This window comes from Anser anser (assembly GCF_964211835.1).
Source record: "Anser anser genome assembly, chromosome: 16".
Classification (NCBI taxonomy): domain Eukaryota; kingdom Metazoa; phylum Chordata; class Aves; order Anseriformes; family Anatidae; genus Anser; species Anser anser.
The window spans coordinates 11,406,419-11,422,016 of NC_139737.1; the positions used below are offsets into that span (position 1 = coordinate 11,406,419).

Below are 15,598 nucleotides of genomic sequence, written 5' to 3' on the forward strand. Positions count from 1 at the left end.
AGGGGCCCGGCCCGGTGGGGGCGGCCCGGAGGCGGCCGCCCGGCCCCGGAAGGGGCGGTGGGGAGAGGCGTGAGGGGGGGGGGGGGTGCGCGGCGCCATGGCGGGCGGAGGGGCAGCGCCGGGCTCCGCGCCCCGCGTCCCGCTGCGGGCCCTGCTCCGCGCCGTCAACGCCCTCCTGCGGCAGCGCCGCCACCGCGCCGCGCTCGCCGTCCTCAAGGGCTTCCGCAACGGCGCCGTGTGAGTGCGGGGGGCCGGGGGTGTGCGCCCCGTCCCCGTGGGGGGTGCGGTGGGAGCGCCGCGGGGCCCCGCCGGCCCTGCTGGCTGCGGGGCCTGCTGCTGCCGCCCTCCGGGCCCGGCCCCCGGCCGGTGGGGGGGGGGCTGGAGAGGGTAAAGGGGCGTAAAGGACCCCGCGGTCGCTTCGGTGGCGTCTTCTGGGTGTCGGTGGGGGGCTCGTTGGGTGGTATCGCACAAAAACTCCGAGATGTTTCTTCGTTTTTACAGTTACGGAGCAAAAATTCGTGCCCCCCACGCCCTGGTGATGACTTTCCTGTTCAGGAGTGGAAGGTACCAGCCCTGCTTCCGTGCTGCCTGGGGTGCTGTTGCTCAGTTGCTCCGTCTTCGTTGTTCCCAAAAGGCCCAGGGTTAGAAGCAGGAGGACACGCGAGCCGTGCTCCTAGCCCGTTGTTGCAGTAACCAGGCAGGATAACTTGTATGCAAGCACATACACAAATGGATACAGTCACGCAGGTCACTCGCTTGTCTGGGGGTTGGGCCTTTGTAGAATTAAACAAAAGCACAACGAGAGAAGAGCTTTGATTGAATTCAGATGGGTGCCCCTGAGTCCGTGTTCTCCCCCCTCACAAAGCAGAAGATGTTCTTGGGGTAGCAGAGCTGATGGTTGAGGTGGGCAGGCCAGAGGTGCGTAAGGCCCGGGCTGGTCGCTGGTGATGCTGCCTGTTTGCTCTCCTAATTGTCTGTTTCTTTTGTTCAGTTTAAGAGAGAAACTGAAATCGATTGCTCAGGCTACGTACACTCATTCCCGGAACTTGGCGTATTTTGTGTTCACCTACAAGGGGCTGATGGCATTGCAGTCCTGGCTACAGGGGAAAAAAATTCCATTTCATTCTTTCTTTGCAGCCTGCATTGGGGGTTGGTTAGTGTTTGGTGAGAACAATCCCATCAACAGCCAGGTAAATGTCTTTGTTAAACGTTGGGTTGACAAAAAAGACTAACGGATGGGTGGTTATGTGCCAGGAACTGGCCGGTGTAGTGTGGCATGCTCCTGGTGGTCCTCGCTGTGCGGCAGGACCCCTTTACAGTATTCCTCTTTGCACAAGCTCTCTTTCTGACTGCTCTGCACTCAAGTGCTGGGAGAGGTGGCTGTGTGCCTCCGGGACAGAGCATGCAGTTTGAGAGCTAACAGCCCTGCTTTGCCTCCAGAGTTGCACTTATATCTAGGACAACGGGTTCCCAGCCCAAAGCCACCTGGTTCCCCCACACGTTCTCTGAGCTGTGGTAACCGCCTGCCTCTGCGCTCCTGGCCTGCTTGCTTGCAGAGTTAAACCCACAAGCTTGAGCTTTGTTGTTTGTAGAAAACCATTGGTTACAGAGCTACGCTTAACTGAATTGGTTAAACTGACAAAAACTGCTCAGGGGGAGTCTGATCTAGAGCTGGTTGTTACCGGCTTCAGTTTGGGTCAGAAAAACACAGACACAGATTAATCAGAAGCGTTCTACTTGTGCAATCCCCTGCAAGACAGCACCTTCGGTCTGGTTTTAGGATGTGCTGTAACACCGAGCCTGTCTGTATCTGCTTGGCAGGTTGACAGGGCTGCTCTGTGACTATCGACAGCAGCATCTGGGGTAGTGTTAACTTAGCAAAGATGAAAGTTGTGCAACTGATCTGCAACTGCAAAGATCTGTTGCATCAGGTGTAATTTACTCCTTACTAAATGAGAGCACCTGCAGGGAAGCAAGGCTTTGAGGACACAAGGAAGACACAAACATCTCCAGTTTAAGATTTTTTGATATGTGAACCTACGGTCTGTTTGCTGTTACGTTGGGTAAACTGTTCCTGCCTCTCTTGCATAGCTTATCACTTCTAAATCACTTCCCCTGACCAGACTTACTGGCTAGGTTCTCTTCCTAATGTTCTCTGGGTTTTCTCTTTATGCAGATCGTTATGTACCTGCTGTCTCGTATCCTGTTTGGCTTGTCTCGGCTGGCGGTGGAAAAGGGCTATGTCCCGCAGCCAAAGCAGGATCCCTTTCCACTCCTTGCTGCTCTGGTATGGGGAACAGTTCTCTGGCTCTTTGAGTACCACCGACAGACTCTGCAGCCGTCTCTGCAGGCCTCCATGACCTATCTGTATGACGACAGTAACGTGTGGCACGACATTTCTGACTTCCTCATTTACAACAAAAGGCCTGCAAGCGAGTAGCTGGTTCCTTGGAAAACACCTGCGAATGGGATGCTACCTTCCAGCAGCTAAGGGAAAAGGTTATTCTGTCGCTCTCGACTGATTTTTTTTTTTTTAATTAATATCTATCAAGGAGAGTTGCCTCTTGTGTCCTGACCAAAATGTTCTGATTAGGCTTCTATTAGCTCTGTTTAGAGCGAGTTAATACCCCACAGAAACTTGTTGCAATGCCTCAGGGAGAGTAAAATGCCTTGGGAACCTTCAGTTAAAATCGGTCTTCTTTTAAAGATGCCTTATTTTTACTATGAATGTTTTTTTGTTTGGTTGGGTTTTTGTTTCCTTTTAAGAAAGGAAATACACTTATAAAATGGCAGCTTGACAGTAATTGGGGAATAGGTCTAATCATGAAAAAAATGCTCAAGGAGTTGTCTGAATTCTCACAAGATGGAAGCGTTTTTCTGTGCTGCTGTGCTCCCTGTCGTGGGAAGATGGGAGTGGGAGCCCTGCTCGGTTCTGGAAGCAGAGACGTAACTTCTTGATCTCTAAACTATTGCAAGGATGGTTGTGCGCTCCCTAAGAGAGTTCCTCTGCAATCTTTCTTCCCTTGGGGAGGCAATAAGATGTTTGAGAATAAAACTTCTAAGATTCTCTCGTACAAGTCTGGTAAATCAGGCTTGGAAGGAATATTTTTTTCTCAGTTTCTCTCATCCACTTGGGCTGAATCTGTCTTTCTACCCGGTGCACTAACTTAATACCCTGTAATTATTTAAGACTTATTTGTAAAGCTTTTGAAAGCTGCTTGAATTAAATACCAAAAACAGTTACGCAATTTAGACTCCTTTGAAAACAGGCCGAGGCACATTGCGTGCCCTCGGCTGTCACGCTGGATACTTTATACGTAGCAGTGAGATGCACTTTCAGTTTGGTGGAAGCCCGTGGGTTTCTCTGAGGTCCAGAGTCCACCCCCCGCAACAGTGGGATGTGCTAGGTGTCATCAAGCTCGAATGTACCTCGAGCTGGTGCAGTCTCGTTGCTGGGCCGGGCTGAGGTCACGGAGGAGTATTCAGGTGGCTCTTCCTTTTAAATGCCCTGCTGAGCCCCACGAACAGCAAGCGCTGGGCTTTCACCGGGGGTTGACTGGGTGGCTGAGAAATGCTCCATTTCATCAAAACAAAAACTTTTAAAGTTGATGAAATCAAACTGTTAATAGTACTAAGCACTGATATGTCTATGTGACACTACACCATTCATTCGCTTAATGACGGTACATGAAACCAGTTTGTCAGGAATGATTGCAGTGTGATATCACAAGAGTCGTTAAGCTCCCTGTGCTAACTGTTCCCTTTTATCTCAGTCGGTATTATTTGTTTCTTCCTCTTTTACCTTCTGTTGTCTAAAAGAAGTTAGCTGTCCGTGTACACATCCACTTTTCCGTCCGGACCTTGTTGTTTCATAATCCCACTGATGCTGCTCTTCATCACTTTTTGCAGTCTTTTCTTTACAATCCAAGCTCTAGCGATTTGTTGTATTTAATGGTATGACTGGAATAGGAAGTCCAAGTTCAGGTACCTTCTGTGTAGGGAAAAAAAATTCTTGATATCTTAAAGATGTTTTTCCTTCATCTCTTAAGCTTTTTTTATTACTACTGTGCATCTTCTGAGTGCTGCTTTGCTTTTTATTTTTCCACGCTCTGTCAACAAGATGGAGAGTTGAATGCTCCCCTCCCCACAGCCTGTCTGTTGCTGTGAGGTTCAGGATCGAATCGCATCCAGAGAGGCTCAGGTTGAGTAGAAGTCAAGTCTTCTATTCAGTCTCGACCCGCATCTGACACCGAGGAGAGCTACGTGCGCTGTGAAGTCTCGCAGTGCAGAGATGGAAGCGTCCTTGTGCTCGTCCCGTGCAGATCCATGACATACTCATCTTCGTGCCCAGAAGACGAGGTATTACTTTACCGTCATGATTGCCTGTGGTCCCTTTACCTGCTATTATGGTCCTTCTGGAATGTTGGAGTTGGAACACAGAGCAGTATTTCGTCAATTTTTCTGGGCCCGTAGAAGTCAGGAATTGTTTTTGCACTTCTTTCTAGTTAAATATTTTCTTTTGTCTAAGTGATCTCAAAGATTCAAGTAGAGAAAAAAAAAAATGAAGCCGTAGCTGAGTTCTGATTTCTTTATAAGTATCATGTCTCTATTTGCTCCACGGGTGGATGCCTGAAGCAGTGTGTCCTGACAGGAGAGTGCTGCACCTGATCCTTGCATCAGAAGCCTCAATATTGTTCCGAACGAGCGTGTTAATATTGAGCTACTGTTGCTGAACAACCTTTGATGGGATTTGAGAAAACCCTTCCAGAATCTTGGAGCAATGGCTTGAGAATTTCTTCCTAAAACTGTTAGACTGACAAACCCTTGACCACGTGTAATTATTGCAGCGCACGCTGCGGCCTGGCTCACGCGTGAGCTGTGTCTATTTGAAGTTTTTAACGTTTTGGACAAATCGCTGACGTTCTCCCTGGAGAAAGGCTTATAGTTCTCTTACACGTGAGCCGATGTTCTTCTGCTAGTAGTTGTGCATCCGCTTGTGAAGCACTTTTCTGCCTGTGAAGTAGGAGGGAAATGTCCTTTTTATGCCACCCCGTGCAGTACCTCTGTCCTCTCTAGGTGGCAGAATCAAGCCAATAGCAGGGCTCTAGCAGCAACTTGGCAACAGCGGCCGTCGGTTGTCCTTGCTTCAAAATGCCCTTTTTCTCTCGGGAATCTATCGCCAACCTCACTTTCAAAGTAAATCGTGCCTGAGACTCCGGCCATCTGTACTTGTGACCCAGGAGCCAGCTGCTGGCCCTGGAAAACAAACTGCAGCTCGTCCCAGGAGCAGGTTCTGCGCGGCAGCAGCCATCCGCTGCGCTTTCGGGGACCGTTTGTGTTCCCGCTGTGTGCAGGCAGGGCGTTAAGCTGCAAGTCACTCCCGTCCCCGGGGAGGTAATTGGGACGGGTCTTTAACGGCATTAGGCCACATTGCTGCTTCTGCCACCAGATAGCTGGGGATGGACCCCTTATGCTGCCGATGTGCCGGAACAATGCGGGCGTGTAGTAAGGAAGCGAACTAGAAGTAATTTGTCTGAGTCAGACTTTTGGATACATAAGTGACACTCCCTGCCCTCCCCCAGTGCATTGTGTAAGGAATCCAGTCCCCTGTTTGTGTTCTTTTTTATTAGCATTAAAACCAAAAGGAATAAAGAGACAGTTGGGAAGCCACCTGCGAATCGGCCAAATGCTTAAGGAATCACAAAGGAGTGCCGTTTTTTCTCCCCAACCCTGATCAGTTTTGAATTTTAAGATGAACATGCTTTTGTTTGTCTACGTCAACCTTATTTCCTCTTGTTATTTCTTCTCAGGCACCTGACTCCGAGATGCTGAGTGCCTCGAAAGAGAAGCAGGGCATCTCAGTGTTTAGCTCAGTTTCTCAAAAACTGGGATTTCTGGATAAAACTGGTGTGTTCATTTTAAATTGATGCTCCTCCTTCAGATTTTAAGTCTCTTTTACAGAGGGAATTTTAAAGGTTAATGAATTGAACTGATCAAAAGTTTTCACCAAGCCTTGAATAGCAGACTCTGTATCCTGAGCTATTAATCATTTATTTTATGAGTGAACAAAGCAAGCTCAGGGTTATTTACAGCCGCCGCATGCTGCCCTAGCATACCTGCTGTGCTTCACTTCTCTTTGGAAAATTGCTCTTATATTAGCGTGTTTTTTTCAGGATTGCTGAAAGAAACATCTCCAGGACAATTACATTATTTAACAAAGGTGAAAGCTGAATGGGTGCGTGATATTTGGTTTAGCTAAGGTACTGCATCTGATCTTTTCAGTTAAGGAGAGGGTAATTCTGAAAGAAAAACTGCAGAAGATCTTTGATATCGGTGCTGCAAGACTTCCTTGCCCCAGTGGAGAAGTTTAAGCTCTGCTTTAAACCGAGCTGGGTAGGGGGGTGGAAATGATGGGATGGCCTCAGCCTCCTGAAGCAGACCGAAAGCAGGTGTTCAGAAGATCCCCCGCACACTCTGAGCTCTGCAGCCAGTCGGGAGCCTTCGAGGATGGCTGGTGCTAGTGAAGTAACCAGTAACCACTGCAGGTATCCTCACGAAGGAGAAACTGGTATGACTCAAGCTCATTTTCACTGCCTCAGCACAAACACGACCTTTGGAAAATATCCTGAGCCGCATACTGTTTCCTATTTGTCAGGTTGTGTTTGTCTGCCTGGATCGTGCTAACCTGAGCAGACTGTGCTCACTTTTCTGATGCTGGTTTTGAAATCCACCTGATAAGGAGTAGAAAAAATGAGGCGTAATGCTGCCCAGTGCCATGTCTGGCTGCCACTGTTAGTATTTTAGGGGTGCTAATCTTGAATTCTCAACCTGTGTGTTCACACCAGATTGCTGGAGGAGGTAACTTTTTTTTTCCCTTTACTTAGAATTTGCTTCTCTCTCATTTCCTTATGAGACTAGTGATGAGGAGGGGAAAAACAAATTAAATGCTCTATAATGCCAGTATTGTTACCTCTGCTTTTGGCCTCGCTGTATGTATTCTTCATTCATAATTGCCGTGTAATCCAGGTCCTGATTGTCTGATGGCATAGGATAACATTAAGTCCATAAACTCAGGTAACTTGTGATGATGCCAATCAGAATGCTTGTGGCAACTCCCCAGTGGGTTTAAGCGGTGTGAAGGAAGGGGCAGTGGGTTTGGGGTAGCTCTGCTGTGAATCGGCTTCCTGTGCAGTTGGTGCAGCAGTCAGTCTGATGTAAGAGTTCTGCTCACCTCATTTGCAGATTATTTCTGTATAGTTGGGTTTCGAAGATCATGTTGTGCTTTCTATAATAATAATAATAAACTAATTTTTTGACTTTTTTTTACTGTCATCATTATGAAGCTAAAATATTTAAAGTAATGCTTAATTATTGCGTGCTACTAGTCCTGTCTGTAGAGAAGTAATGCACAGAGCGTTTTTCGAATGAGCAGTGCCCTCACGCTACCTGCTCCCAATAGCCAGTGCTGGGCTTACCAAGCCGTCAGATTGAACTGCTGCAGCCCCTGGTAAGGATCCTGTCCCCGAAGACAAACCGGGGCGGATGTCGTCTTCCTGAAGCACGAACTTTTCCATGTACTGGCTGCTTGGACCTCTCGAGTGTTGCTGTATCTTCAGACCAAGTGAGTCAAACTGGGGCTAGGCTGTGCGATTCGTAGCATGTGCGAACTGGACGTGCTCGGTTTAAGCAGGAATGAACATGACCGGCTCTTGCATTGCAGCATGAAAAGTCAGTCTGGCTCTTTTGGGATCCCTGGGGTGGGGTGGTTTTAGGGCAGGCTGCTCCTCGGTACCTTGCAGCCCATCGCTGACGTGGGCAGGTGGTTTCAGAAAGCATGCGGCTTCCGAAGAACACAGGGCTGAGTCTGCCTCTCCCATTAGCTAAGAAAAATAAGGACATACAGAAATGATCTGGGTGCCTCTTCAGAGCTGAGAGCTACAGAGGAGGTATGCCACAGAGGTCAAAGCTGTGACAGCGAAGCCAAAGCAGCCCCTAGGTGAGGAACTCCGTACGGCACAGTGAGGGAGGCAGGTCCTGGCCATGCCTCCTTGCCAGCTGGAACTGAACGAGCCACAGGCTTTGAGGCCTCACCTGCCCTTTGGGTCTGCAGTGCCAGTAACTGTGCTGGGCACCTGCGGGGAGGGGAGCTCCGCCTGCGTGAAATGGAGCCCAGCCGTGCGCCTGGGTGAAGGTGGAAGCCCAGCAGGAAACACGGAGCAGAAGAGGTGCCACCAGCCGAGTGGCTCCTCTCCTCGGTGCCTCCGTGCCACCAGCCGAGACAAACCACCGGCAGCGGCAGCAGGGTGCCCGCTGGAGGAAGTCGTGCGGGTGCGGTTGTGCCGGTGCGTGAGCTGAGCACAGTTCATAGCGCGAGCCGCAGAGAGCGGGACCGAGCTGCAGCTGACGAGGACAGTAAATGCTTCTGGGGGTTCTGCGTGCTAAGGCTGGATGAGCACGGGGTGCTCCAGCCCCAGTCAGAAATGGAGCAGCTTCTTCCACATCCTTCCAGCTGCATATATGAGGGAAGTCTGCCTTGCAGGCAGGCTGCAGGCCCGCACAACCCCTCTGGCCTCTCCAAGCACAAAGCACTGGCCTTGCAGCAGGAAAGCTCTCCAAACCAGAAAATGGTTTACCGTTAGGATCTCTGAATGAAAAAAACAGATCAATAAACTGGAAATATTTTTCCAGCAAGAAAAAGCCAGGACCAGGATCAGAGTCAGGGGTCCAATCACTTTGGGGGAATCTGAAATGGCAGCGGGGGGACCCCACAGGCACCCCAGCCACAAGCTGGGGGCAGCCCCGCTGCTGTGATACAAACCTTCCTGAGGCTGGGGGCAGGCGGGACAGCTTGGGTCCGGCCTGTCGCTGCCAGCAGGTTCGCATCCTTCCGGCCCTCCTTGCTGCGTGCTCCCGCGGCCGGGAGCTGCCTGCGCACGCCCTTACAGCCCCCGACCCAATGCATGCTTCGGAGGCAGCCGAAAATCGTGACAGCGATGGGATAAATCCCGGTGGTGTCCAGAGCATGAGGAGCCTTCCTGACCCTGTCGGCGACGGAGAGGGCTGCGGCGCAGCGGCCGGTGTTTATCTGGGCCCAGCAGCCGGCGGGCGGCTAATCGGGAGCGCGGCCCCTGCAGCTGTGCCGGGGGGATTCATCTGCATGCAGGAGAAGCCCCCGTCCTCCGTTCCCCCGCAGCACTTGCTGCAGCGACGGTTTGCCTCCCATTTGTCCTCGCATCTGCCCTTTTTCACCGCCACGAGCGCTGAAAGCCTCCGAGATTTGGCACCGCGGCCCCGCGAAACAGCCAAGCCGCGCGGGGGGCACGGTGCGGGGCTCGGCCTGCTCCTTCTGAATAAACCGCCGTGTGAATCGGGGGGGGGGGGGGATAAAAATAAATAAATAAGCACTAAGGTCGTCATCCCCCCAGCTGCCCCCGGCCTTTGTGAGCGGAGCGGGAGCAGCTGGCGCGGCAGCTGCCTCCCAAACCCTGCCTCGCCTGGCCGGGGCTCCCCAGGGACGGGCAGCACCGGCAGCCCTCGGGGTTGGCTTTTGTGTCCCCCCCCCCAGATGGAGGAGCACTGAACGGGCAAACAGCTGGTCCGACTGTTGCTTGCGCTGCGCAGTAACGGCGGTACCGCTGCGCCCGGGGCTCGGCCGGGCGGGCTGTCGGCAGGGCCGGCTGCTAACCGACTGCCTTCACCGCCCCGAGGCGGGCTGGCGGCGCCCTGCGCTCTTGGCTGCCGAAGGAGCGTGGCGGGGAGAGGCGGCAGGATGCGGCCCCGGCTGCGCGATGCAGCGCGGGGGGCCGCGGGGGAACGCCCCGCAGCGAGAAGCCCCGCAGAGCCCCCGACCCGCCGGGGCGCCCAGCCCAGCCCCTGCGGCCCACGCAGCCCGAAAGCGGCTCCGTGCCTGGCTTGGGGAGCCCGGCCCAGCCCCGGAGCCCTTCACCCGAAGCCCAGCGGGCTTCCAGGCCCCGCCTCCACGTTCGTTTTGGGGTTAGACACCCTGGGTTTGGGTTCTTTTAGTCTCTGCCTTCCCACGCAGGGCTGTTATCGAGGCCCTGCACCCGGGGACGCTGACGGGGGGCACGGCCCTGCCCCGCCCGGCTCCCGCGCCCCGCGGAGGGGCCGTGCCCGTGCCCGCGCCCCCGGGGCCGTTCCGGGCGCGCCGTGCCCGCGGCCGCCGCCGCTTCCCCTTTAAGGCCCGGGCGCGCTCCGCGCCCCCGCCGCGTCCCGGAGCCGCCCTCCGATTGGCCCCCGCCTCGGCTCGGCGCCCCCGATTGGCCGCCTGTCAGCGCGTCCGCCGCCGCCCAGCTCGACCAATAGGCGGCCGGCACCTCCCCTCGCTCCGGCGGCGCCGGCCAATGGGGCGGCTCCGGGCGAAGGGCGCAGCCAATGGGCGGGCGCGGCGAGGCTGGCGCCGCTTTCGCGGCAAAAAGGATTTGGCGCGCAAAGGCGCGCGGGGCCGGAGCGCGGGACTGCCCGGCGGTGGCGCGGCGCGGAGCGGCCCCGCGGCCGGCATGGGCCGCGCCCCCGCCCCGGCCCCGGCCCCGCCGCCCGGCACCTGAGCCATGGCGGCGGCGGCGGGCGGCTCGGCGGGGCTGGCGGCGCTGCTGGGCAGCGCCTCCCCGCACCTCCTCATCGTCTCTACCGCCGAGGAGCCCGCGGGCGGCTGCCGCCCCGACGCCGACCTCCTGCTCTTCGCCACGCCGCAGCCCGCCCGCCCCGGCGCCGCGCCCCGCCGGCCCGCCCTGGGGCGCCCGCCGGTAACCCGCGGGACGAGGGCGGGGGTTTGGGGGGGCGAGGGGCCGGGCCGGGTAGGGCAGGGCCGAGCCGGGCCGGGCCGTGCCACGCGGTGCCCCGCGGGACAGCCGCCGAGCGCGGCCCTGCCCGGCCCCGCTGGGCGCCGCCGCTCCGGAAGCCGCCGGCGGGGGCCGCCTCCCGCCGGGCCGCTGCGCGGGGCCGCCCGCCGGAAGCCCCGCTCGGGGGGAGGCAGCGCCGAGCTCCCCGCGGGGGGCCGGGTGCCCGCCCGGCGCTGCCCGCCCCGCTGAGGAGCCCCTGTCCCGCAGGTGAAGCGGAAGCTGAATCTGGAGACGGACCACCAGTACATAGCCGAGAGCCTGCCGGCGGCCCGCGGCAAGCCGAGGAACCCCGGCAAAGGTACCGGCCCCGCCGCGCCGCTTCCCGGGGGCGAGGCTGGTCCTGCTCCGGCCGCGCTGTCCCCAGCCTGCGCCGCTGCGCGCCGGGTCGGGGACCAGGCCCCCCTCCAGGGGCCACCCTGCCCGTCTGCGGGGCTCCGTCCTTTCCCCTGGGCTTGGGGCTGTGCTTGTCACCGCAGCCTCCTGCGCGCGCCTGCCTCCCGACCCGGCTGCCACCCTGCGGCGTCCCTGCGTGAGCCACCGAGCCCTGCCTGGCACCTCGGTGCCGCAACTGAGCTCACACTCGCAGTCGAGTGCAGGTGTCAGAGCCGTGCCCCAGGGTCCTGCAGCAGCCTTCCTGGGGAGGACCCCCCCCGCCCCCAAAAAATAGACCTTGGGGTGTCGCTGGTGGCACGCTGAGCAAGGTGGCACCAGCACCGGGGTGGTCTGGGGGCCTCCCGGCTCCGGGGCTGGATTCCTGCGGTGGCTAAATCCTGCTTGTCCTTGGCCGCTGGCAGGGGCGAAGTCTCCTGGGGAGAAGTCCCGCTACGAAACCTCGCTGAACCTCACCACCAAGCGCTTCCTGGAGCTGCTGAGCAAGTCGCCCGATGGCGTGGTGGACCTCAACTGGGCGGCCGAGGTGCTGAAGGTGCAGAAGAGGCGAATCTACGACATCACCAACGTCCTGGAGGGCATCCAGCTCATCACCAAGAAGTCCAAGAACAACATCCAGTGGCTGTATGTCCCCGGGGATGGGGGGGGGACACTGGCAGCCACCTGGGCTGAACGCAGCGTGGCACGGGGAGGGTGGCGCTCAGAGCACTGGCAGTGATGGCCATGGCCGTGGGGGGGGGGGATGGCTGCGTGGGACAGCAGCAGTGCCGGGGGGGAGGTGACAGCCCCGTGTGTCCTGCAGGGGCAGCCAGGCCACCGCGGGGGCCTCCAGCCAGCACCAGCTGCTGGAGGAGCTGCGGGAGCTGCAGGCGGCCGAGCGGCAGCTGGACGACCTCATCCAGACGTGCACGGTGCAGCTGCGGCTGCTCACCGAGGACCCCGCCAACCAGCAATATCCTTCTGTGCGGGGCCGGGCCGGGTCTGGCGGGGTTGGAGGGCTGGGGGCGGTCGAGCCCCGGTGCCTGCGGTCACCCGTGCAGGGCTCGGTGCGTGAAGGTGTCCCCATGTCTGCTCCTTGACCCGCCACACCGCAGCCTACGTCACCTGCCAGGACCTCCGGAGCATTGTGGACCCCTCCGAGCAAATGGTGATGGTCATCAAAGCCCCCCCGGAGACCCAGCTCCAGGTCTCAGACCCGACGGAGGTGAGCGGGGGGGCCCCACGGTCCCTCCCCAGCTCTGCAGAGCCCTTGGTAAACCCCGCCTGGGCTCCCTGGGTGTCCCCACGCACCGTGTCTCACCCGTCCTGCCTTTTCCCCAGGCTTTCCAGGTCTCCGTGAAAAGCACTCAGGGCCCCATTGACGTGTTCCTCTGCCCCGAGGACAGCTCGGGGGTCTGCAGCCCCGTCAAGAGCCCCTTCAAAGCGCCCACGGAGGAGTTGTCCCCCGGCTCGTCGCAGCCCAGAGCCTCCCCTCTCCTGCATCCCGCCCAGGACGTGAACATGCCGCTGCTGCCCGGCGAGCAAGGTGGGCGGCCGGGGCTGGGGGCGATGCCCGGGCTCTGCAGCACGGGGACAGCGTCGTCACCACGGCTCAAGCCCCACGAGCCCTGGGGTGAGGGTGCGGGGCTGCAGGCGATGCTCGGGCTGCGTTTTTGCTGCCTGTTACGGGTGGCCTGGCCTCCGCCCTCGCGTTGTGCTGGCTGCCCGCCGTGCTGAGCTCAGTAGAGGCAGCCTTGGAGGCCTCTGCCAAGGAGAGGTCGCTGTTCCCCTCCGTCCCAGCGCCCCATAAGTAGTTTGGGCCACGCTGTGCAGATTACCTGGATGTTTCTGAGCTCTTCCGTTGGCTCCGTGCTGTGCATGTGGTCAGGTCGTGCCGTGCGTGCTCTCTCCGTGGCGGTGCGGAGCGTTGCCCAGAGGTGCTGTTTCGTGGCGTATCGTGGGGCTGAGTGTCGCTTTGTGTCCCCACAGAGGCCCTGCTGCCGGGCGCAAGTGTGCTGCCAAGCAAGTGCCCCGCTGAGGAGGTGAGCCTCTCGCCGCTGGCCTCCATGGACGCCCTCCTGGAGCAGAGCAAGGACGATTTCTCGGGCTTCTTGGCGGACGAGTTCATTGCCCTGTCGCCGCCGCAGCCGCAGGATTACCACTTCGGCCTGGAGGAGGGCGAGGGCATCAGCGAGCTCTTCGACTGTGACTTTGGGGACTTCACGCCCTTGGACTTCTGAGGCAGGCGGGTGCCGAGGGTGAAGCCCCCCCACTGCAAAGGGGCCGTGGGGCAGAGCAGGGGACGGCCACCCCGTGCCCCCCGCACCCGGCGCGGCTTTGCCTTTGCGTGGCTTCTGGTGCCTTTCCTGGGGGTGTCCCTCGGCGGTGCAGCGGCCGCAGGCCCTCTCGCCACCCCCCCCTGCAATATTTCCTTCCCCTCCAGCATCTCGCCGCGGTGCGACCGAGCCCAGCGCCGCTCAGGGCTGCTCTGGTCCTGGGAGGGGGATGCTGGGGTGCGGGGGGGGCTCCCCTCTCGGTGCCCCCTCGCCACGGGGGTGCCTGCACTGCTGCCGCAGGTGCCCGTGGCAGAGCTTTAAGCAGTCCTGTGTATAGATTGGATTAATTTATTTTTGTTCCCTGGGGACAGCGTTTCGTTTCCTGGGAGGGGCCGTGGGGCGGGGGGGGGGGGAGGCGTGCGGCAGTGTGGGGGTGCCGGGAGGTTTCCTTATGCTGGGAAGGGGCTGGCGGAGGTGTGGGGGGGCCGGGTCGGTGTGAGCCCCCCTGTGCGGGGAGGGCACCGTGCCCGGCTGAGCGTGGGGTATTTATTTATTATTTATGCCGTGTGGGAGCTCTCCTGGGAGGTGGTGGGCGGGGGGAGCAGGCGTGGGGCATGAAGTGGGGGGGGGAACGATGCTGGTGGAGGGTCCCGGCGGGGGTCTGCTGGCACACCCCAGCTTTGCTTTTGCCCCCAGATGGGGCACTGGCAAAGCCCCTGCCATGCCAGGTGGCCGCGGGAAGGGCGATGGGACGGGAATGGGGCCGTGCGTGTGTCCCCCAGGGACGGGGGGGGGTCCCGGGGGTGCGTGGGGCCGGGGAGCATCCCCACCCCCTGGTGCCGGTGAGGACCAAACATTGTCTCCAGGTTTTCTCTCTTAAATTCCCGCGCAGCCATCTGGGCTGAGCCCCTTTTGGTTTTTTTTTCCTCCTCCCTGGCTTAAGGGTCTGGAGGGGGTGGCAAGGAGAAAGGGGGGGCCCTGGGCCGGGCTGGAGCCGCACTTTCACTTACTGCCTTTTAACAAGCTTGTGTTCCTCTGAGCTTTGTGTTTAATAAAGGTTTCTACTGACTCTGGTCTCTACTTTAGGTCTGGACTCAGCTGCTTGGGGACAGATGGGGGCCTGAAATGTTGCCTACACCCAAAGCTAAGGGCTTTGGGTTGGTTGGTTTGTTTATTTTAACTTGAAATGGGGCTCTCAGAGCCTGCAGGAAGCACTCTGGTCCTCTTGTGTGACACAGCCTCTGCCCCGGGCCAAATGTGGGTGCTGGGACAGGAAGGGGGTGTCCCTGCAGGGCTGGGGACACTGCGGCTCGCAGGGACGTCGGGGACCAGCACGGGACATCAGGGAGGACTGCGCGGTGGGTCTGGGGGTGGCTGGGACGCGCCGCTTCCTTCCCGTCTTTGTGCGCTCGCTCCTCTTTCTTTCTGGCTGGCTTCCTGCGTGTTACTTATTTAAATACCCTGATAAATATTTCACTCCGGCCTGCGTTGCATAAGCCCTCTGCTCCCACTCGGGCATCCGACGCGGTGTGGTGCCCGGTGTCGGGCTGCCCCGTGTTGCTGGGGCAGGTGCAGTACTCACACGGCTCCTCGCGCTGAGCCAGGACAGGTTTGGGTTTGGGTGTAAGGGCACCCTGCCCTCGGAGGTGCGCCGGTCCCTTTCTTCTCTGCTGCAGGGTGCCCAGGGCTGGCGGGGCTGCAGAGCTGCCCCCTGTGCCACACCATGCTCCCAGCACGAAGGAGCAGCCGTGGTGCTCGCTGGAAAGCACCAGGAGCGGCCCAGAGCTCCGTCGACGTCTCCCAGCTCCCATGCCTGCCTCTCGCTGCAGGGAGGTGGTTCCAGAGGGGTTTATGGCCCTGCAGCATCCCCGCTCACCTCCTTTCCTGCCTCTTGCCCTGGGACAAGCCGCTCCGGCTGTTGGGTCTGGGCCGGGCCGAGGCGGTGGGAAGGTGGCAGGTCGTGCCGATAGGAATTTCCTTCTTTGTGAGTGCTCGGGGTTGTTTCCTGACAAACAAACCCCAGCTGGGAGAGCCTGGCTGCCAAGCCTGGACTGGGTGGACACGTGGCGCGTGTCGAGCAGTCATTTATCCCTT

General features: G+C 58.4%; 2 protein-coding genes and 1 long non-coding RNA gene across 3 annotated transcripts; 2 read left to right on the top strand and 1 right to left on the bottom strand.

Moving 5' to 3' along the window:
* The first annotated feature begins 68 nt into the window (after positions 1 to 68).
* Positions 69 to 7,320, top strand: PXMP4 (peroxisomal membrane protein 4). Its single transcript, XM_083800984.1, has 4 exons — positions 69 to 237; positions 502 to 564; positions 992 to 1,190; positions 2,177 to 7,320. Exons 1-4 carry the CDS (start codon positions 98 to 100, stop codon positions 2,438 to 2,440), a joined length of 666 nt encoding a protein of 221 aa, XP_083657110.1. The 5' UTR covers positions 69 to 97; the 3' UTR covers positions 2,441 to 7,320.
* Positions 2,174 to 10,359, bottom strand: LOC310882349. The gene is made up of 2 exons (XR_014572900.1): positions 8,819 to 10,359; positions 2,174 to 7,880 (listed from the first exon to the last, which is right to left on the bottom strand). It is a non-coding gene; the product is annotated as an uncharacterized lncRNA (long non-coding RNA).
* Positions 10,360 to 10,505: 146 nt separating this feature from the next.
* On the top strand, positions 10,506 to 14,584 carry E2F1 (E2F transcription factor 1). Its single transcript, XM_083800982.1, has 7 exons — positions 10,506 to 10,763; positions 11,067 to 11,157; positions 11,654 to 11,873; positions 12,052 to 12,201; positions 12,339 to 12,453; positions 12,570 to 12,774; positions 13,218 to 14,584. Exons 1-7 carry the CDS (start codon positions 10,569 to 10,571, stop codon positions 13,466 to 13,468), a joined length of 1,227 nt encoding a protein of 408 aa, XP_083657108.1. The 5' UTR covers positions 10,506 to 10,568; the 3' UTR covers positions 13,469 to 14,584.
* Positions 14,585 to 15,598: the final 1,014 nt, after the last annotated feature.